At 51.4% G+C, this 23051-nt stretch overlaps 1 protein-coding gene across 1 annotated transcript in view; it reads right to left on the reverse strand.

Moving 5' to 3' along the window:
- The window catches only part of cpne4b (copine IVb), a 542136-nt gene that overhangs the window by 115298 nt on the left and 403787 nt on the right, over positions 1-23051 (reverse strand). The window contains exon 7 of the mRNA XM_085989288.1: positions 21217-21306. Coding sequence (XP_085845414.1) covers positions 21217-21306 — 90 coding nt within the window. The remainder of the gene's footprint in view (positions 1-21216; positions 21307-23051) is intronic.

Here is a 23051-nt window from a genome sequence, read left to right on the forward strand (position 1 = left end):
ATCTGTTTTAGTGATGTTGATTGAGGGATAAATATTGTCCAGGACACCGGGGAGAACTCCCCTGCTCTTCTTCAAAATAGTGGCCGTGGGATCTTTTAAGTCCACCTGAGAGAGCAGACGGGATTTTGGTTTTAACATCTCATTCGAAAGACGGCACCTCCGACAGTGCAGCACTCCCTCAGCACTGCACTGGGAGCGTCAGCCTAGATTTGGGTCGGCTGCCTGGGGATCAGCAGCCGTCAGGCGGGTCCTAAGGTGGGGGTGGGGCGGGGTGGGGGACTGAGGTGGGGGAAGAGGAGAAAGAATGAAAGAAAGACAGACTTGCATTTCTATAGCGCCTTGCACGACCTCGGGACGTCCCAAAGTGCTTCACAGCCAATGAAGTACTTTTTGAAGTGTACTCACTGTTGTAATGTAGGAAACATGGCAGACAATTTGCACACAGCAAGCTCCCACAAACAGCAATATGATGATGACCAGATAATCTGTTTTTTAGTGATGTTGATTGAGGGATAAATATTGGCCCCAGGACACCGGGGAGAACTCCCCTGCTCTTCTTCGAAATAGTGCCATGGGATCTTTTACATCCACCTGAGACGCTCCTGCACTGCTGGGGGGAACACGCCCAGCGAGGACGCCGGTGGTCGGGTCCAGGATTGGGGGGGCAGACCGAAGATGATAATTGTAAGTACAGGAAACACTCTTTTAACCGGCACCTAAATATTCGGAAATCTCTCTTAACCGGCAAAATTCAGGAGTAGGTTCAGGTAAGTTTTACTATATATTAGTGGCCGTGTAACTGGGGTTCCTGCCCCTGTTGCCATGCAACAGGGACGCCTGGATCTGTGGCCGTGTACGGGGCTCTCGTACCTTAGTAAGTATACCTCTCTGTAATCCGGACTTTTTGATCAACCGGCACCACGCCGGTCCCGTCGGTGTCGGATAAAAAAAGTTTCCTGTACAGTAAACTCTTGTTTAAACGGCACTCTATCATCCGGAATACTTTAATAACCGGCAAAATAGATATATTTCAATACAAAACAACACCTCAATAACCGGTAATCTTGCCGAATCCATCCGGCATTCTGTAGGTGAGTACCCAATTATACAGTGCATGTCTTGATTTTTTATTTTTGTTTGTGTTAAAAATTGCCTGGGTAGGCATACCTCTCTGTTAGCCAGAATTTTTCATCAACCGGTACCATCCTAGTCCCATGGATGCCGGATAAGAAAGAGTTTAGCGTTTGTTTTCAGCGGCGCGGGCTGCCTCCGACGCAAGAGGGAGCGGAAGCGGACGTTAGGCCCCCTTATTAGAATATGTTAATGACCCATATGCCTGCTTCAGGCGAAGGTAAACATCGCCTCTTTTTTTCAACCCTCAATAATATGGCGTTTGGCGCGGCCCGCGCTGGAAGTGGATAGAAGCGAGGCGGACGCCATTTTTTTCCACCAAACCGGCCGGCGTTAAGGTGCCGAATTTCAAGCCCCAAGTTTCAACATTTGGTTTTTGCACCGGTTTGCAGTCATGCTCCCTCATCGCTGGGGGAAAATGTCGAATAACTGTAGCTCTGCCGCTTACTTTATATCCCCCGTGACGGGAGATTCACTCCACGGGCTGGCGGAGAGGAACAGAATTAGATTGGTTCGTGGGTTCGAGTCCCACTCCAGGGACTTGAGCACAACAATCTAGACTGACACTCCAGTGCAGTACTGAGGGAGCGCCACACTGTCAGAGGGGCAGTCTTTCTGATGAGATGTTAAACCGAGGCCCCGTCTGCTCTCTCAGGTGGATGTAAAAGATCCCATGGCACTATTTCGAAGAAGAGCAGGGGAGTTCTCCCCAGTGTCCTGGCTAATATTTGTCCCTCAATCAACATCACTAAAACAGATTATCTGGTCATTATCACATTGCTGTTTGTGGGAGCTTGCTGTGCGCAAATTGGCTGCCGCGTTTCCTACATTACAACAGTGACTACACTTCAAAAAATGTACTTCATTGGCTGTAAAGTGCTTTAGGACATCCTGAGGTCGTGGAAGGCACCCAGCAATATCCCCAGACATGAGAGGGGGGCCGGGAGGAGGTTTGGTGCTTAGGCAGAAGCTGTGAAGAGGTGAAAACCCACCAGAGACTGGTTCTGCTCCAACCTCTGGTGTCACTGCAGTTCCCTTGTCTGGATTCAACACCCAAGACTGAACATTTCCAGGATAATGCTGGAGGTGAAGTAGGTGAGCTGGGAAACAGTTGTGGGAGAGGTGAAAGCAGGGAAGGGAAACAATTGTACTAGCAGGCGCACGGGAGCACCACCACCTCCAAGTTCCCTTCCAAGTCACACACACCATCCTGACTTGGAAATATATCGGCCGTTCCTTCATCGTCGCTGGGTCAAAATCCTGGAACTCCCTCCCTAACAGCACTGTGGGAGCACCTTCACCACACGGACTGCAGCGGTTCAAGAAGGTGGCTCACCACCACCTTCTCAAAGGGCAATTAAGGATGGGCAATAAATGCTGGCCTTGCCAGCGACGCCCACATCCCAGGAACGAATAAAAGAAAAGATGCAACCTCTCCCCCCCATTCCAGTCATCCCACAAATGAATAAAAAGATAATGAAAATGATTATTCTTGGTGCATCATCCTCAACAAATATCCTTCAGTGCTCGTGAAGTAAATTCTGGGATCCCACTGAAGATCGGGAGGTGAAGTGGTCATGAGCAACTCTCTCGTCAAATTATTCATGAACTTTATTTGAAAGTGCATGAAAAATGCGGATGTGATTTTTTGTGTGGTGAAAATTAGAGTGCACCCATCAAAGTTCATTAGGTAATTCCTGACTACGTTCTTACTTGGTTCCATTAAGCGGGACTAAACACTAAGGCCTAAAAATTTGGTTGCTTCGTGCCTCCCATTAGCGCCTTAAGAGGGCGCTAACGGGGCGCAAAGCAACTCGCGCCTGGGCGCGGCACCGCCAATGCCTCCCGCGAGATTCAGCGGGAGGGTAGCGGCGGCGGTAACCGGTAGCGCCCCGCGGCACTGGGCCGTTGGCGATGACGCCACCGCTGTGTGCAGCTCCCCATTCACACCCCGGCCGCGATCTTCGGCAGCGCCCTCTGACTTATCGCCGGACGCTATGTCCGACAGGGTCAGGGGGGCCTACCTGTGGCCGGGGAGGCGCTATTTAAAGGCGAGGTGCCGGGCGGTCATTTTTGTTGCTGGCCGCCTGCCAGCACCTGCCCCCTCTGCCGTCCCCGGCCTCCTTACCCATTCCCCCTCTGCAGAGTGCCGGCTGCGCTCCATGAGCCTGGCACTTCTCTTGAGTGCCGGGCTCTTTTGCCGGCACTCCTGATCCCCGGGGGCCCAGCTGGACCCCGGGTCGCCCTGCGCAAGGCCCCGTCCCCTTTAAGAAGGGGAGGAAGGCCCACAATGCCGCCGCGATATTCCCTCGCTTCCAGTAGTGCCCCGCTTCCCTCTTGGGGCGCTACCGGTGAATTTTGGCTGCGGGGGTGCTAATTTTTTCAGGGGCGCTAAAGGTAGCGTCTCGGCGAAGTTAGTGCCCCAGAGGGGGCGCGTCTTGAATTTTCCCCCCTAAGACCTTCCTGTGAATGTAGAAAGCGATGTACCCAGCTGCTACTGCAGCACTTCTTAAATTATCCAGCCACAAAAACAACATTGAACAGCCCCAATATTAATCGCTCAACCATTGGCGGCCGTGTCTTCAGCTGCCTGGGCCCCAAGCTCTGGAATTCCCTCCCTAAACCTCTCCGCCTCTCTCTCCTCCTTTAAGACGCTCCTTAAAACCGACCTCTTTGACCAAGCTTTTGGTCACCTGCCCTAATTTATCCCTATGTGGCTCGGTGTCAAATTCTGTTTGATAATCACTCCTGTGCAGCGCCTTGGGACGGTTTACTATGTTAAAGGCGCTATATAAATGCAAGTTGTTGTTGTTGTTGCATAGACTCAGGCAAACCAGCAAAAATATTGTAACTCAAACGACTCCACACAAACATTTTATGTCGGTTTCAACCACTTTGCTAGTTCAATTAAAAATGATAAGTTATTCTCCGTGCTTACATCTGGGAACTGAGTACATCCTAAATCCAAACCTATCAGACCAGAAATGCCTTTAATAACCTTACTGATATAACACAAAGTGATTTACTGACTGAATGAAGCGTGCGAGTTTTACAAGAGATGGCTGTTATGTAATGAGCTGTATTTGGAGCCGGTGAAGATGATGCAAAAACATCCTGGTAATCAATTCTCAACTTCGTTTCTGACGAAAGGTCACCGGCCTGAAACGCTGGCCGGAGTTTTAATCGGGAGGCGGGTCGAGAGCGGAGAGCGGGAGCGGGAGGGGAGGGGGGGTGAGCGGGAGGGGAGCGTGAGGGGGAGGGGAGGTGAGCGGAGGGGGGAGGGGGAGGGGAGCAGGAGGGGGAGGGGAGGTTAGGGGGAGGGGAGGGGAGGTTAGGGGAGGGGAGGGGAGGTGAGCGGGAGGGGGGAGGGGGAGGTGAGCGGGAGGGGGGAGGGGGAGGAAGGGGAGGGAAAGGAGTGGGAGGGGAGGGGGAGGGAGGGGAGGGGAGGGAGCGGGAGGGGGAGGGGAGGGGGAGGTGAAAGGAGGGGGAGGGGGAGGTGAAAGGAGGGGGAGGGGGAGGTGAAGGGAGGGGGAGGGGGAGCGGGAGGGGAGCGGGGAAGAGGAGGGTGAGGGGGAGGGGAAGGGGAGGGGGGGAGGGGGAAGGGGAGGGGGAGGGAGAAGGGGAGGGGGAGGGGAGCGGGAGGGGGAGGGGAGGGGAGCGGGAGGGGGAGGGGAGGGGAGTGGGAGGGGGAGGGGGAGGGGAGCGATGAGCAGGGGGGAGGGGGAGGGGGGGGAGGTGAGCGGGAGGGGGAGGGGAGGGGAGGGAGGGGGAGGGGAGGGGGAGGGGGGGGAGGGAGGGGGAGGGGGAGGTTAGCGGGAGGGGGAGGGGGAGGGAGGGGGAGGGGGAGGTGAGCGGTGAGCGGGAGGGGAGGGGAGGGGGAGGGGGAGGGGAGCGGGAGGGGAGGGGAGCGGTGAACGGGGGGAGGGCGGGGCGGGGGGTCTAGAAAGCGGTAGAACAGCCTGATTAACATTTCAAAGCTCCGATTGGCACCCGCAGCCAGCCAGATGGAGAGGGACAGGGCGCTATATAAATGTAAGAGTTTTGTTCTTTTTCCCAGCTCTGACTCACCCTTACGCTACAGCCTAACATAAGGAATGGTAGCATAGTGATTCTGTTACTGGGCTAGTAATCCAGAGATCCAGTAACATGTTAGTTTAAATCCCACCACCCTGGGGAATTTAAATTCAGTTAATTAAATAAATCTAGAATAAAAAGCTAGCATCAGTAATGGAAACTGCCAAATTGTTGTAAAAACCACCCAGGTCTGGTCTATTGACTCTTAATTGCCCTTCCTAGGCCAATTAGGGATGGGCAATAAATGCTGGCTTTGCCAGTGATGCCCACATCCCAGGAATAAATAAAAAAATATGTTGGGTAAATTGAAATTATCTACATCAAGATGCAAGCTTCACTAAAGGCAGGAGGGATCCTTGAAGCAGTAAAACTCTCTTCATTAAAATATGGCAGGTGTGTTTTTTCACTTCGACAGTCGGAGGGAGTGCACAATCATGGACCTCAGTGCCAGGACAGGAACACAGCTGTCTGTCTCTCACTCATACTAATCTATCCCTTAAACCTGTTGTCCCAAGCCTCGAAACCACGGTGCAGGCAAAATTCTCCTCATTAAAAGGGCACGGGTATATTTTCTCTCTCTCTCATGGTCGAAGGGAAAGCTGGCAGCTTTAAGCCAGAGTTGCGGCACCGACGCACCGTTGGACTTTCAACCTCCCAGCGTCCGTCTTCATGGCCGCCCACTGAACCACGACAAAAGCACTGGCGAGGACGGCAAGGGCTTGCCTGCTCAACCACTCCTCAAAAGACGGCTTTAAAGAGGCGCCGGGGGTGCGATTGGTCTTCGGCAGAAGCGCGAAAACGGACGATAGCGAAAAGCAGAAGAGGAGACAGGCAGTCAGAAGCACTAGACGAGAAACCGGCCCCGATTTTAACTCCAGGTGGATTCGCCGCTCAGGCCCGAGTTAAAATTACACTCGGGTCTCGATCAATGATCCCTTTAAGCTTGCGCGGCCTTCTAGAGCCCCCGCGCAGCCGAATCACCGGCTTTTAAAGGCAAAAACCGCGGGATTGTTAAAGGGGCCGCGTAGCCCAAAACAAAAATTAGCAGATCATTGGTCGCGATGATGTCATCGGGCCGCAGCATGCCTATGTAATGAAGGACCCTGTTGGCTCCGGGCGCCTGTCCTCGCCGCCTGTTCAGGAGAGCCGGTTAAAATCGCAGTCGTTGCAGCGGCTCTCGGACAGGTAAGAGCCAGGGTGTGTTTAACTGCCCGCCTGTCAGGTTTCTGATGAGCGGGTCGGGTAAAAATCGCCCCCAGAGACACCACCTTCTTCTCTTCTTAGGCAGCGCCTCGGAACCAAAGTGACTGATGGGTCCAATGCGGGACCTACAGTCTCTGTCACAGGTGGGGCAGACGGTAGTTGAAGGGGCGGGTGGGTGGGGTGCTTGGGTTGACGTGCGCTCGTTGCGCTGCCTGCACTTGGCTTCCGCTTGCTCCCGGCGAAGAGACGCGAGGTATTCGGCGCCTTCCCGGATGCTTCTCCTCCACTTTGTGCGGTCTTGGGCCAGGGATTCCCAGGTGTCGGTGGGGATGTTGCACTTTTTCAAGGAGGCTTTGAGGGTGTCCTTGAAGCGTTTCCTCTGCCCACCTGGGGCTCTCTTGCCGTGTCAGAGCTCCGAATAGAGCGCTTGTTTTGGGAGTTTCGTATTGGGCATGTGGACAATGTGACCCGTCCATCGGAGCTGATCGAGCGTGGTAAAAGCTTCGATGCTGGGGATGTTGGCCTGAGCGAGAGCACTGACGTTGGTGCGCCTATCCTGCCAATGGATTTGCAGGATCTTGCGGAGGCAGCGTTGGTGGTACCGCTCCAGTGCTTTGAGGTGCCTGCTGTACATGGTCCCTGTCTCTGAGGCATACAGCAGGGCGGGTATCACTACTGCTCTGTAGACCATGAGTTTGGTGCTGGGTTTGAAGACCTGGTCTTCAAACACTCTCTTCCTCAGGCGACTGAAGGCTGCACTGGCACACTGAAGGCGGTGTTGGACATGACCACAAGATGAGAAAGTCACAAAAGGAGGATCAAAATACCAGGGAATAAAAGACAGACACAAACAAAAGAGTTGATTACAACAAACCACAAGAGGAGACAGGCGAGGCCAGCATTTATTGCCCATTCCTGGTTGTTCTTGAGAAGGTGGTGGTGAGCCGCCTTCTTGAACCGCTGCAGTCCGTGTGGTGAAGGTGCTCCCACAGTGCTGTTAGGGAGCGAGTTCCAGGATTTTGACCCAGCGACGATGAAGGAACGGCCGATATATTTCCAAGTCAGGATAGTGTGTGACTTGGAGGGGAACTTGGAGGTGGTGGTGTTCCCATGCGCCTGCTGCCCTTGTCCTTCTAGGTGGTAGAGGTCGCGGGTTTGGGAGGTGCTGCCGAAGAAGCCTTGGCGAGTTGCTGCAGTGCATCTGGTAGATGGTAAATTTCAATTCATATTGTCTGACCTCCCGCGGGCGAGCCACGATGAATGTGGGACTCCACAGACGATTTGCTATTTCACGTGTCTCGGAGCCTCCAGCATTGCCTGGCCAGCTGTGGGATGTTGACGAGGCTGCGATCCCGAGCGGCTCTGCCTTTTCTCTTGTCCTCTGTCCTTTTCTCGCTGTCGAGCAGAATTCAGGAAGGGGATGCTATGAGGAGGCAGGGCCCTCCCAGCTTTAACAGAGCGAGTGAAAGGGCCCTGTTATAATTCCACAGAACTATTTCCAAGTGTTAGTCCTTTTTCTTCCTGAGGACCAAGTACCTGGCCTTCACTTGGGAACTACCGAAGTGAATGGCATTAGTTTTTGAAATCAGGAGCTCGTGGCATAGAGACTTGCTGAAATCTCTGTCCACGTCTCTCGGCAGACCAGTGCGGGCGGGGCCGGGTGGAGAGACCAGCAGGTGGAGAGGGACCAGCAGGTGGAAAGAGACCAGCAGGTGGAGAAACCAGCAGGTGGAGACACCAGCAGGTGGAGACACCAGCAGGTGGAGAGAGACCAGCAGGTGGAGAGACCAGCAGGTGGAGAGACCAGCAGGTGGAGAGAGACCAGCAGGTGGAGACACCAGCAGGTGGAGAGAGACCAGCAGGTGGAGACACCAGCAGGTGGAGAGAGACCAGCAGGTGGAGAGAGACCAGCAGGTGGAGACACCAGTAGGTGGAGAGAGACCAGCAGGTGGAGACACCAGCAGGTGGAGAGAGACCAGCAGGTGGAGAGAGACCAGCAGGTGGAGAGAGACCAGCAGGTGGAGAGAGACCAGCAGGTGGAGACACCAGCAGGTGGAGACACCAGCAGGTGGAGAGAGACCAGCAGGTGGAGAGACCAGCAGGTGGAGAGAGACCAGCAGGTGGAGACACCAGCAGGTGGAGAGACCAGCAGGTGGAGAGAGACCAGCAGGTGGAGAGACCAGCAGGTGGAGAGACCAGCAGGTGGAGAGAGACCAGCAGGTGGAGAGACCAGCAGGTGGAGAGAGACCAGCAGGTGGAGAGAGACCAGCAGGTGGAGAGAGACCAGCAGGTGGAGACACCAGTAGGCGGAGAGAGACCAGCAGGTGGAGAGAGACCAGCAGGTGGAGACACCAGCAGGTGGAGAGAGACCAGCAGGTGGAGAGAGACCAGCAGGTGGAGAGACCAGCAGGTGGAGAGACCAGCAGGTGGAGAGAGACCAGCAGGTGGAGAGACCAGCAGGTGGAGAGAGACCAGCAGGTGGAGAGAGACCAGCAGGTGGAGAGAGACCAGCAGGTGGAGAGAGACCAGCCGGTGGAGAGAGACCAGCAGGTGGAGAGACCAGCAGGTGGAGAGACCAGCAGGTAGAGAGACCAGCAGGTGGAGAGAGACCAGCAGGTGGAGACACCAGCAGGTGGAGAGACCAGCAGGTGGAGAGAGACCAGCAGGTGGAGACACCAGCAGGTGGAGAGAGACCAGCCGGTGGAGAGAGACCAGCAGGTGGAGAGACCAGCAGGTGGAGAGACCAGCAGGTGGAGAGAGACCAGCAGGTGGAGAGAGACCAGCAGGTGGAGAGAGACCAGCAGGTGGAGAGACCAGCAGGTGGAGAGAGACCAGCAGGTGGAGAGAGACCAGCAGGTGCGGGTGGGACCAGCAGGTGGAGAGAGACCAGCAGGTGGAGAGAGACCAGCAGGTGGAGACCAGCAGGTGGAGAGAGACCAGCAGGTGCGGGGGGGACCAGCAGGTGGAGAGAGACCAGCAGGTGGAGAGAGACCAGCAGGTGCGGGGGGGACCAGCAGGTGGAGAGAGACCAGCAGGTGGAGACCAGCAGGTGGAGAGAGACCAGCGAGACTTTCCAGTTAAGGAAAGCTGTAGATATTGAGTCAGAAGACCAGCAGGAGACTGGGCATGTTGTTAATCGGGGCAGGTAGGCTTTAGTTACGGCCCTTTCTGATTTTTTACCATTAAATGCGAGTATTGGGAAGGCAAAAAAAAAAGCAAATTGCATTGAGCACCAGCAGGAAATATTTGTAGAAAAATAAAGTCAGGGCTGCGCAAGAGGCCAGAATCGGAGGAGCGCACAGATCTCGGGGGGTTGTGGGGCTGGAGGAGGTTCCGGAGATAGGGAGAGAAGTGTGGCCATGCAGGGATTTGAACACAAAGGATGAGAATTTTACAAAAGGTGCTTACAGTATCATTCCAAAACATGTTGAGCTCTACGCAAAGAAAACCTGTTTAAAAATGTATTGGCGCAACCCTTTTAGAATGGATTTGAAAGCTGTGAGTAGCTGTTGGGTCTCAGCAACACCATTTCTGATGCCGAAATCAAAAATGATTTGTGAAGATTTCCCGCTGGCTTCGCTGAATCATTCGATGAGCAGCTTTACAGCATGTGCCAGAAAAGTGATTTATCTTTCTGTAAATAGATTCTGGCAGAGAGGAAACATTACTATTTGCAGCTGAACAATACCTAGGCTCTCTAAATATTCAATCGGGACTGTCACACTTTAGTGACTGACTTTTTCTTTAACTCACTAAAAAACCAGCGATGCTGCATAATCTCTTTTGAGATCATATAACTTATAGCCTGACGTCCGAACTTATAAGACGTGTATATTCCTAGAGCAAAATACAAAGCCACGTTCCGTCAAGTATTTTTATTACAAAACGCAAACTGGTTGTAGTTTTGTGGCCTTAAACAGGGAAAAGGGGATTTGGATCGCACTTCACAACGAAGGAGAAAGGAGTAGAGGGATCTGCTGATCGGGTGAGATGAAGAGGCTCGTCTGGAGCATAAACACCGGCACGGACCTTTTGGGCCGAATAGCCTCTTTAAAAAAAAATTCACTCATGGGATGTGGGCGTCGCTGGCAAGGCCGGCATTTATTGCCCATCCCTAATTGCCCTCGAGAAGGTGGTGGTGAGCCGCCTTCTTGGATACAACATTTCAGAGGGCAGTTCAGAGTCAACCACATTGCTGTGGGACAAGAGTCACATATCGGCCAGACCGGGTAAGGGCGGCAGATTTCCTTCTCTAAAGGACATTAGTGAACCAGATGGGTTTTTACAACAATTGAGCAGTTTCATGATCATTCCAGATTTATTTAATTAGCTGAATTTAAATTTCCCAGCTGCCATGGTGGGATTTGAATTCAAGTCTCCTGAAGATCATTGAGATTGAGTAGACCAGGCCTATATTCTCTGGAGTTTAGAAGAATGAGAGGTGATCTCAAAGGAACATACAAAATTTTTACAGGGCTTGACAGGGTAGATGCAGGGAGGATGTTTCCCCTAACTGGGGAGTCTAGAACCAGGGGTCACAGTCTCAGGATAAGGGGTCGGCCATTTAGGACTGAGATGAGGAGAAATTTCTTCACTCCGAGGGTGGTGAATCTTTGGAATTCTCTGTCCCAGAGGGCTGTGGAGACTCAGTCGTTGAGAATATTCAAGACAGAGATCGATAGATTTTTGAAAATTAAGGGAATCAAGGATAGTTCAGGAAAGTGGAGTTGAGGTCGAAGTTCAGCCATGATCCTATTGAATGGCGGAGCAGGCTCGAGGGGCCGAATGGTCGACTCCTGCTCCTAATTCTTATGTTCTTATGTTCTTATTCAGGCCTCTGGATCACTCGTCCAGTAACATAACCATTATGCCACCGTACCTCCTGTGCTGTGAGTACTCTGTAATGCTTTGTAACAATATTCCTAGTCGAAGCGTTTGTGGAAAATTTCTCTGGCCACTGTTTATATCACAAAGGAGTTGAGATGTATGTTCGAAATATTGTGCAGCTCAATTTCAACCCAAGAGCTCCTTGTTGACCAGCACTGAGTTTACACCTGGACAGATCTTACAAGAAAAATGTGCCCACCAGTATGTATATACATCTTATAAATGTAGTTATCAAATGATTTTAAGGCAGTACTGATTGAGACGTAGTCAGTTTTCTCTGTCTACGCCACCATCTGCATCGACAGCACGAAACACCTCCTAATAACAGCAGCTTGGATACTTCAGCAGGCAGTTTATTTTTAACACATCATTGTTCTGGCGATCATAGAATCACAGAATGATGACAGCACAGGAGGAGGCTGTTCGGCCCATCATGCCTGTGCCGGGATAGAATATATTACTGATAAAATACGCTGCTGTTGTCAGCCAGTGGCTCAGTGGGCAGCACTTCTTGCCTTGGAGTCAGAAGGTTGTGGGTTCAGAGTCCCACTCCAAGGGTTTGAGCACAAAAATCTAGGCTGACACTCACAGTGCAGTGCTGAGGGAGTGCTGCACTGTCAGTGGTGCCGTCTTTCGGATGAGATGTTAAACCGAGGCCCCGTCTGCTCTCTCAGATGGATGTAAAAGATCCCGCGGCACTATTTCAGAGATGAGCAGGGGAGTTATCCCCGGTGTTCTGGACCAATATTTATCCCTCAATCAACGTCAGTAAAACAGATTATCTGGTCATGACCACAGTGCTGTTTGTGGGAGCTTGCTGTGCACTAATTGGCTGCTGCATTTCCCACATTACAACAGCGACTACACTTCAAAAAGTACTTCATTGGCTGAAAAGTGCTTTGGGACGTCCGGTGGTCGTGAAAGGCGCTATAGAAATGCAAGTCTGTCTTTTTTCTACAGTTACCCATCAGTTGTTCACCTCCGACGTTGATACTCCGAAGCTGTCACAGCGCTGTCTCCAAATGGCAAACAAACCATCAGCAGCGGTATTGGAGGCACCAGGAGTCCCCAAAAGGAAGGGCTTGCCCGGTGCTTCCAACCTTCGGGTGCCAGTAGTGGCAAGTACAAAAAAAATCAATGCCAGCAGCAGCACCAGGACTGGGCGCATCATTATAGGTCTGCTTACACCTAGGTCGAGATGTGAGCAATGCACCGGAGTACGGTAGCACAGTGGTTATGTTACTGGACTAGTAATCCAGAGGCCTGGACTAATGATCCAGAGGCGTGAGTTCAAATCCCACCACGGCAGCTAAATTCGGTTAATTAAATAAATCTGGAATAAAACGCTAGTTTCAGTAATGGTGACCATTAAACTATCGGATTGACGTAAAAACCGATCTGGTTCACTAATGTCCTTTAGGGAAAGAAATCTGCTGTCCTTACCCGGTCTGGCCTATGTGTGGCTCCAGACCCACAGCAATGTGGTTAACTCTTAACTGCCCCTCTGGAATGGGCAATAAGCCACTCAGTCATATCAAAAAAAACTGCTACGACGGACTGCAGCGGTTCAAGAAGGCGGCTCACCACCACCTTCTCGAGGGCAGCTAGGGATGGGCAATAAATGCCAGCCCACATCCCGAGAATGAATAAATTAAAAAGAAACTGGCGGCAGTACAGAGAAGGTTCACGAGGTTGATTCCTGGGATGAAGGGGTTGATGTATGACAAAAGGTTGAGCAGGTTGGGCCTATACTCATTGGCGTTTAGAAGAATGAGAGGTGATCTTATTGAAACATATAGGGGGAAAAATTCAGTATCGCCCCGTTTGGGGCGCCATTATCGGCCGTGCGCAAAGTTTAGCGCCTGGCGCTAATTATCCCCTCCGACGGCAAACTTGGCTTTTATCGCCCCTGGAGGTGATTGGAGCGCTAAATCAGGCACTTCACACCTGTCTTAAGGCGCAAAGGCCGAGGAGCGAGGCACTACCTCAGAGCGCTGGCAAAGCAAGGAAGGGCAAATCAGAATGAACCTGCAAAGTGCTGCTCAGTACCCAAAACTCCTTCACACAGCGTTGAATCTCTCCAGAAGTCTCTCTCTCTCACTCAGAATGGGTGGTGCAAAAATGTCACCAACAAAAAAAGGCAGGAAGCGGTCGCCTTTAAATAGCGCTCCCCCAGTCCCTTCCCGACCGCAAAACGCTCCCCTCGACCTGTCGTTGCTAGCGGCAGGCGGTAAGGCAGGGGGCGCCACTCAATATCCGGTCCGGGGCACTACCGGGGCGTTGCGCACTCGACTGACGTCACAATCTGCCGGCGCAGGAGATCGTGGCGGTAGTGTTTAGCGCCGCCGCAAAATGTCTAGTTAATTTCGCGAGCGGCGCAAACATCGCCGCACCCGGGCGCTAGTTGCTTTGCGCCCCATTAGCGCCCTCTTAAGGCGCTAACGGGAGGCGCAAACAACTGAATTTTTCCCCCAGTAGATTCTGAGGGGACTAACAACAGAAAATGCTGGAAAAACTCAGCAGGCCAGGCAACATCCGTGGAGAGAGAAACAGAGTCAACGTGTCAGGTCGAAACCCTTCGTCAGAACAGAAGATTCTGAGGGGGATTGACAGGGTAGATGCTGAGAGGTTGTTTCCCCCTGGCTGGAGAGTCTAGAACCAGGGGTCACAGTCTCAGGATAAGGGGTCGGCCATTTAAGACCGAGATGAGGAGGAATTTCTTCACTCAGAGGGTTGTGAATCTTTGGAATTCTCTGCCCCAGAGGGCTGTGGATGCTCAGTCGTTGAGTATATTCAAGGCTGAGATCGATAGATTTTTGGACTCATGGGGAATCGAGGGATATGGGGATCGGGGGGAAAAGTGTTGAGGTCGATGATCAGCCATGATCTTATCGAATGGCAGAGCAGGCTCGAGGGGCCGTATGGCCGACTCCTGCTCCTAATTCTTATGTTCTTATGTTCTTAATTATGCTTTTGTAAGTGCTGGTTATGTTCGAAATGTTACTTCTAGATGTACACAATCAACTTAGTCAAGAAAGAAAGAAAGACTTGCATTTCTATAGCGCCTTTCACGATCACCAGACGTCCCAAAGCGCTTTACAGCCAATGAAGTACTTGTTGAAGTGTAGTCACTGTTGTAATGTGGGCTACATGGCAGCCAATTTGTGCACAGCAAGCTCCCACAAACAGCAACGTGATAATGACCAGATAATGTGTTTTTGTTGTGTTGATTGAGGGATAAATATTGGCCAGGTCGGGAAATGGTGGTTGAAAATGAATAATTCAGCGGTCGGATTCCGCTTTTTCAGCAGGAAGGGATTTTGTATTGTCAGGGTAACGTAGCTTAACTTTAAATTACATCTGGACCTAACCTGGGAGTGCTTGATGAGATCACTGGAAGCAAGGTAGAAAAGTATTCCATTCGGCAGTACTAACAGCCCTCACCTTGTTAAAGACACAAACTGAAAGTCATGCCAAAAGCACACAATTTAATAATTTGCTACTCGCTTGGTCATTGACTCTTATGATTGCATCAAGTATTTAACAAGGTCTCAGCTGCGAACCTTCAGCATAAATCTACAGCAGTCTGGAGGGAGCACCATACAGAGCATGATAGCTACACGGAAAATGAAAGCAGACAATTGCAGAGGAGGCAAGCAGTGCTGCAACAGACCTCGTTATCTCACAGTTCCTGTCAGGAGCATTAAGGGTATGTGGGGGCGTCCTGGATGTCCTCAAGGATGGCCAGTCACTGCAGTTTGTTCATGCGTCCCGTCAAAAACCCACAGATCTTGAGAATCGTGGGTGTGAGTGAGTTTCTGCACAAACTGAAGCGTGTCTGGCATTCACCACCTCCAGGGAGATCTGTGGAGACTCTGTCTAGCGTTTCTTGGCCCCAGTGGGCCGCACACTCGCCTCTGGACTCATGAAGGTTGTGGGTTCAAGTCCCGCTCCAGAGACTTGAGCACAAAAGTCTATGCTGACACTCCCAGTGCAGTGCTGAGGGAGTGCTGCACTGTCGGAGGGTCAGTACTGAGGGAGCGATGCACTGTCGGAGGGGCAGTACTGAGGGAGTGCTGCACTGTCGGAGGGTCAGTACTGAGGGAGCGCTGCACTGTCGGAGGGGCAGTACTGAGGGAGTGCTGCACTGTCGGAGGGGCAGTACTGAGGGAGCGCTGCACTGTCGGAGGGGCAGTACTGAGGGAGCGCCGCACTGTCGGAAGGGCAGTACTGAGGGAGTGCCGCACTGTCGGAGGGTCAGTACTGAGGGAGCGCTGCACTGTCGGAGGGGCAGTACTGAGGGAGCGCCGCACTGTCGGAGGGGCAGTACTGAGGGAGTGCTGCACTGTCGGAGGGGCAGTACTGAGGGAGCGCCGCACTGTCGGAGGGGCAGTACTGAGGGAGCGCTGCACTGTCGGAGGGTCAGTACTGAGGGAGCGCCGCACTGTCAGGGGGGCAGTACTGAGGGAGTGCTGCACTGTCGGAGGGGCAGTACTGAGGGAGCGCTGCACTGTCGGAGGGGCAGTACTGTGGGAGCGCTGCACTGTCGGAGGGGCAGTACTGAGGGAGCGCTGCACTGTCGGAGGGGCAGTACTGAGGTAGTGCCGCACTGTCGGAGGTGCCGTCTTTCAGATGAGACGTTAAACCGAGACCCCGTCTGCTCTCTTGGGTGGACATAAAAGATCCCATGGCACTATTTCGAAGAAGAGCCGAGGAGTTCTCCCCGGTGTCCTGGGCCAATATTTATTCCTCAATCAACATCACTAAAAACAGATTATCTGGTCATTATCACATTGCTGTCTGTGGGAGCTTGCTGTGCGCAAATTGGCTGCTGCGTTTCCCACATTACAACAGTGACTACACTTCAAAAAGTACTTCATTGGCTGTAAAGCATTTGGTATGTCCGGTGGTCGTGAAAGGCGCTATATAAATGCAAGTCTTTCTTTTATTTGGATCTGAACACTGCTGCTCATCAGTAAAGGAGGCAACGGTGAGATCGGATCGTTAATGGTGACCATAAAGCAACTGCTTAAGGTTTCGCTTCTAAAATGATTTTAGTTTGGACGCCATGGCCTGGTGAGACGTTTTGTGCTGGCCTGCTGGCGTGAACTGGGTGCACGGAGTGATCCCTGCTCCCGAACGCGAATGGCCCGAGGTGCGCCCGAGATTGGGCCTCGGCCTCACAGCCCGTTGCGTGCCTCCAGCAGCCGACCAGTGAGACGGCTTGGAATTTTGGGCCACTGCATCGCTAGCAACTGCCCTTAGAAATGGCGATCCGGAGTGGGGGGCCACCAGGACATCAGGACCGAGGGTGGGGGGCGATTGGGAGAGGGGCAGGGAACGATCGGGGGGGGGTGGGTGGGCTATGATCAGGAGGGAACGATTGGGAGTGGGGGGGGGGCGATCGGGAAGGGGGTGTCAATCGGGAGGGGGGTGGGGCATACTATGATGTGATGATTAGTGGTAGGCCAGACAATTGGGTAATTTTTAGAAACCTGCAAAGGAAGACTAAAAAAAAAGTGAGAAGATAGATTATGAGAGTAAACTAGCAAGAAATATAAAAACAGACAGTTTCAATAAGATCCCCTCTCATTCTTCTAAATTCCAATGAGTATAGGCCCAACCTGCTCAACCTTTCCTCATAAGACAGCCCCTTCATCCCAGGAATCAACCGAGTGAACCTTCTCTGAACTGCCTCCAATGCAAGTATATCCTTCCTTAAATAAGGAGGCCAAAACTGTACGCAGTGCTCCAGGTGTGGTCTCACCAGTTCCCTGTACAGTTGTAGCAAGACTTCCCTACTTTTATACTTCATCCCCCTTGCAATAAAGGCCAACATTCCATTTGCTTTCCTAATTACTTGCTGTACCTGCATGCTAACTTTTTTGTGTTTCATGCACAAGGAACGGCTGTTTCAGGCGTGGGTTATGGACGCCTATCTTTTTACCTATACCAAAATGGAGGGCAGTGCTCCCTCCTCGTTGGGCCGAATGGCCTCCTCCCGTGCTGTTCTGTTCAATGCTTCCTGCCCCAACCCCCCCCCCCCATGTTGGAAATTTCAGCACCTGTTTAGCACCTTAAAAACAGGCGCAGTGCCATCAAATTTCTTAGCCTATTTCAAAAACATACTCCGTCACGACTAGAAAAAAAAAGCCAGCTAGATACTGAAGGCCCACATCTATGCTGCCAGGGATAATTGTTTCCAGAACCCCACACAAGAGTCTCTTGTAAATGTGACATTTAAATAAAAATAAACTTTAAAATAAGACATCTACAATGAGACACTTTGTGAGCTAACAGTTCACGCTAGATAACAGAGAAGCACTCTGCCAGTCAATGCTCATTATCACTAATGGTGTGCTTCATAAGGGACTGTCCTCTGGGTCAGTATTTACCATTGCTAATATTTCATGGAGAGGACTTAACGTATTCTCTTTTAGAGTTACCTTCCCTTCTAAAGGTAAGATGTGGAGATTGGTGCTGTGCACAATGGAATTACTAGACCGACCAACAGAATAATACTATAGCAAAATACTGCGGATGCTGGACACCTGAAATAAGAACAGAAAATGCTGGAAACACTCAGCGGGTCAGGCAGCGTTGAGGAGAGAGAAACAGACTCAACGTTTCGAGTCGGGGGAGGTTATTCCAAGTTATTGAGATAGCAAGACAGTAACTGGTTGGTATGTAGATTCGTAGCTACACGGTTATCAAGATAGAATCATAGAATAGGACAACACAGAAGGAGGCCATTCGGCCCATCGAGTCTGCGCCGGCTCTTTAGAAGAGCAATCCAGTCAGTCCCACTCCCCCGCTCTTTCCCCATATCCCTGCAATTTTTCCTCCTTCAAGTATTTATCCAATTCCCTTTTGAAGGCTTCTATTGAATCTGCCTCCACCGCCCTGTCAGGCAGCGCATTCCAAATCCTAACCACTCGCTGCGTAAAACAGTTTTTCCTCCTGTCGCCTCTGGTTCTTTTGCCAATCACCTTAAATCTGGGCCCTCTGGTTATCGACCCCTCAGCATATGATATGCAAAGTCATTCTACACAGTTACACAATGAAATGAGTAAAGCTAAGGATTAGTGGTATTTAGTTTATAGTCATTGACTCAATTATTCAAAGTAAAGCTCGTAGCCTGAAGAAATTGAATTCCTATGCCAGGAATTTCTTACTTGCAAGAGATAAGTTCCCTGATTGAAACAAAGGTCTTATCTGAAATACTAAAGTCAGCTATTGTGAAGCGTTTTAAAGTACTAACACTATCTACCAAGTTTTAGATGCTTTTTTGGAGGAGGGCCATCCCAGTCACTAGCAGGAGCCACCTGCAGCCTGGCCGCCACAGAATGATTTACTCCTCCTCGAAAGTCTTCATTTGCTGTACTGTAGAACCTCTCACAGACTCGTTTCCCTGGGGACATTTCCTTCTCCACCAATGAACGAAAAGCTGCTTTCAGTCCAGATGCAGGTTAAGAGTGTTCTGGCTGGCTGTTCGACGCATTACCTTTTTATAATTATATAATAGCAAAATACTGCGGATGCTGGAAATCTGAAATAACAACAGAATATGCTGGAAATACTCAGCAGGCCAGGCAGCATCCGTGGAGAGAGAAACAGAGTTAACGTTTCAGGTCGATGACCTTTCGTCAGATGATGAAGGGTCCCAGACCCGAAACGTTAACTCTGTTTCTCTCTCCACGGATGCTGCCTGGCCTGCTGAGTATTTCCAGCATGTTCTGTTGTTATTTTACCTTTTGATAATTACCTGAATTATATCAATCCCTAAGAATCTGAGACGGTACAATCTGCGATCACTGTCGTCCTTCATTTACTAGCTCGATCGAACTTTTTTTCTCCCTGTACTTTTTCTTTGGAACTTAACACAAGAATGACCATTTTTTCATTTCCCTTCATTTCCATTTTTTAAACTTCCAGTTGTTTATTTGTTTCATACCAGAAAAGTAAAACTCAATGGCCTAGAAATTGAGTTTTGGCTTAGCCAGGGCTTTAGCGCCGGAAGTTAGTGCCGGCGCTAAGTCCCCCTGCGCGCGCCAAAAATTCAGCAGGGCCGCGCCCAAACGGCTGCCGGCGCTACTGAAGGGTCTTTGCGGCGGTAAATCGGCGCTAACTGCCGTTTCGCGCCGCTATTCCGGCGCTGCGGCGCCCGTTGCGGTGCGGCAGGTTCGGGAAGTGCAGGCCTCCTCCTTCCCTTAAGGAGGACCTGCCTGCACCCGGCCGCGGCCCGCGAAAATCGTTTTAAAAATGAGCCCGGCACCTCGGACAAGTGCCGGGCTTCCTTCTGTTCCGTGGGGGGGGGGGGGGGGAAGTCCGGGGAGTGAGCTGCGGCCAGGCGGGCGGTGGGAAAGCGGCCGGCCGCCGCGGGGCCTTTAATGCGCCGGCGCAAACTTGTGCAAGGCACCTCCGACAGAACGTTGCTTGCGGCTGCCACGGGCGAGGCGGCCGCAAGTCAATTTCGGCGCTGGGGCCCGTTACCATGGCAACCGGGACGCTGCGCACACCGATGACGTCATCGGTGCCGGCGCAGCGCTACCGGTCTACCGCGGCGGAAGGGCCCCAGGCAATTTCGGCGCCGGCGCCAATTGCAGCGCTAGGCCCTCTAGCGCCGCAAAATCGGCGCTAAGGGCACTGAATTTCTAGGCCACTGTTTTTATTCCCGACCTTATGGTATCGAAGTAATAAAACTCACTACCCACTTGGTTTGAGTATAAAGCAAGGCTTTAATCAACTTGTTTCAGAACATGGAGGTCTAGTTGTACTTCACTAGTTCCTTGTCTTACAAAATATCCCTGGGCAAGCTGGGCCCACGCCCGAGTATTTATACTCCTTGGATGGCGCCACCAGCTGGCCGTCCAGTGTTATTTCACGAGTAGTTTCTTGATGAATGATGAGATTTATAACAGTACAGGAAACTTTGTGTTATCCGGAGGCTAAGTGTCCAGCAAGCTCGAGCCACCGGCAAAAATCAGGAGCCGTTTTGTTCGGGTATTTTTTCTTCTCGTGGCTTTTTTTTCAACAGTCGGGCTCTGGAAAGTCTCTCTGAAGCTGTTGCTAAGCTACAGAGACGCTTCCAAGGTACGGGCCGACTGTTTAGAAGCTGTTGCTAAGCAACAGTGTTTGTTGTCAGATACGGAGATGAAAATCTCCGTATGCTTCAACATTAACGTTGGTTTGTCCGACAGTTTTGAGGGAACGGCAACAGCTCGGTCCCGTCGGTGCCGGATAGCACAAAGTTTCCTGTATCTAAGTAACTTTTGTATATTGAATAAGCAGTGGGCTAACTTACACTGGAGCTCCTTACCTCCCTTTGTCTTCAATTCCTCCTGTACTCTAAAAGCTCGACATCGACAGATCACTGCCGCGTGTATCCCTCCTTTCCCCCGGTTCTCTGTACTATGGCGCTTGGCTATTCACTAGGACTGGCCAATTGAGATTTTATTCAGGCTGACGTTCCCTGTCCCCGCCAATAGGTGCGCAGCGGTGTGGATGAGCGAAACCTGCTGGCCACATGGTGAGTCCTTCACTGGTCTTTCCCAACATCTCGGGACATAGAAACATAGAAGATAGGAGCAGGAGTAGGCCATTCGGCCCCTCGAGCCTGCTCCGCCATTCAATGAGATCATGGCTGATCATCCAAACTCAGTACCCTGTCCCTGCTTTCTCCCCATATCCCATGATCCCTTTAGCCTTAAGAAATATATCCAACTCCTTCTTGAATATATTTAATGAATTGGCCTCAACTGCTACACATCAGCAGCGGTGTTGAACAACTTCGCCTGCACCAGACTTCACAAGTTGTATTTCTGCACAAATCATTCAATACTAACACGATACAGCGTGTCGACCCCCCCTGCTGCGACCATTACACCGAAGCGGGCGAGGTATTCGTTTGGCTAAGCTTACCTTTAGTTTGCGATCGTGATCTCCACTGCAGAGGGAATTCACAGAGACTTTGAATGTTTTCCACACTGGATTGAGGTTGTTCATGATCACCTGGCGAAAATAGGAAAAAAAAATATCAGATTTAAAAAAAAATTCATTCCTGGGATGTGGGTATTGCTGCCGTTTATTGTGGGCATTTATTGCCCATCCATAAATTGAGTGGCTTGCCAGGCCAGAGGACAGGTAAGAGTCAACCATAGTTCTGTGGGTCAGGAGCCACATTTGCCAAATTTCCTTCCCCAAAGGACATTAATGGACCAGATGGTCACCATTACTGATAACTGGCTTTTTATTCCAAATTTATTTAATTAATCGAATTTAAATTCCCCAGCTGCTGTGATTTGAATTTAGGTCTCTGGATCAATTAGTCCAGGCCTCCTGGATTACTCGTCCAGTGACATAACCACTATGCTACAGTTCCCAATATAATATGGTCAAATATAACACTCAGATCTAATGAACCTTTCCTGATGGTTTAGTAATTCAGTACAGCTCCAGTTTGTCTCTGGGTTAACAGTCAGGATCAGCTGGACTGCAGATCTGGAGGGACCTTTATGTTTGTGATGGGCACCCGAGCACGCTGCGAAAATGACTCCTGTGCAACTGTTCCCTCCCTGACTGTTCAGTCTGACCGGCTGCCACTTGAGGTAGAACGGACCTACAGATGGAGACCACTCTCCTCCCGAAACGGTGCAGAGGCAGGGGCTGTAAAAGGAAAGGTTAAATAATCATGTCCCATTCGTCGGCTGCCCGACTCCAGTATCCGCACATAGATGTATTCACACAAGATCAGCTCTTCACGTGTAGCAGTCCAGAAACAGGAAGCGCCCTGTTCACTGGCATTGAAAATATAAATCTGTAATGTCGTCAGCCTCCAGAGAGCACCTCCTGTATAAATCGGCAGAAAAATCTGCCCCTCTCCTGTCAACTGTACTCCCCAATGTGAAAGCCTGCACAATTCAGGTTTTAGTAAAGCCAACTAAATAAAACAAGAACGTGTACTGTCATCACAAGAAATCACAGAAATCACAGAAACCACACAGTGCAGATAGAGGCCATTTCGGCCCATCGAGCCTGCACCGACACATATCCCACCCGATCCCCATAACCCCTACACCAACACATATCCCACTCTATCCCCGTAACCCCACGTATTTAATCCCCCTAACACTAAGGGTCAATTTATCATAGCCAATCAACCTAACCCGCACATCTTTGGACTGTGGGAGGAAACTGGAGCACCCGGAGGAAACCCACGCAAACACGGGGAGAATGTGCAAACTCCACACAGACAGTCGCCCGAGGCCGGATTCGAACCCGGGTCCCTGGCGCTGTGAGGCAACAGTGCTAACCACTATGCCACCGTGCTGCCCAAGAGTGACCATTTTAATCTGTCCCGGGTTTGACTCTGCTACTGATTCTGGTTTATTTCTGATTAGCGCAAGATATATTGGGGGGAAAATTGGGTGAGTAGCACCACCTGTTAGCGCCTAAAGAGGCAGTCAGTGGCTGTAGCGCCACTGGCTGCGCCTCCCGCGATATTCAGCAGGGGCGCTAATGGTGGCATTAGACATTTGCGCTGCGCCGCCACCGATGACGTCATCAATGTGCGCAGCGCCCCATTCGCGCCCCGTTCGCGATATTTGGTAGCGAACGCCGCAGTTGCGCCGTTCGCTACCCGCGCCCGGTTCACGGGGCCTTACTGTGCCGGCAGAGGCGCAAGTTAAGGTGGAGGTGCGGGGCGGCCGCTTTTTCGGTCCCCCCCCCCCCCGCGGCATTGCCGGCTGTTTCCCGAG

The sequence above is a fragment of the Somniosus microcephalus genome, chromosome 5 (assembly GCF_052327205.1).
Source record: "Somniosus microcephalus isolate GS21.2 chromosome 5, FLI_Smic_1.0, whole genome shotgun sequence".
NCBI lineage: Eukaryota > Metazoa > Chordata > Chondrichthyes > Squaliformes > Somniosidae > Somniosus > Somniosus microcephalus.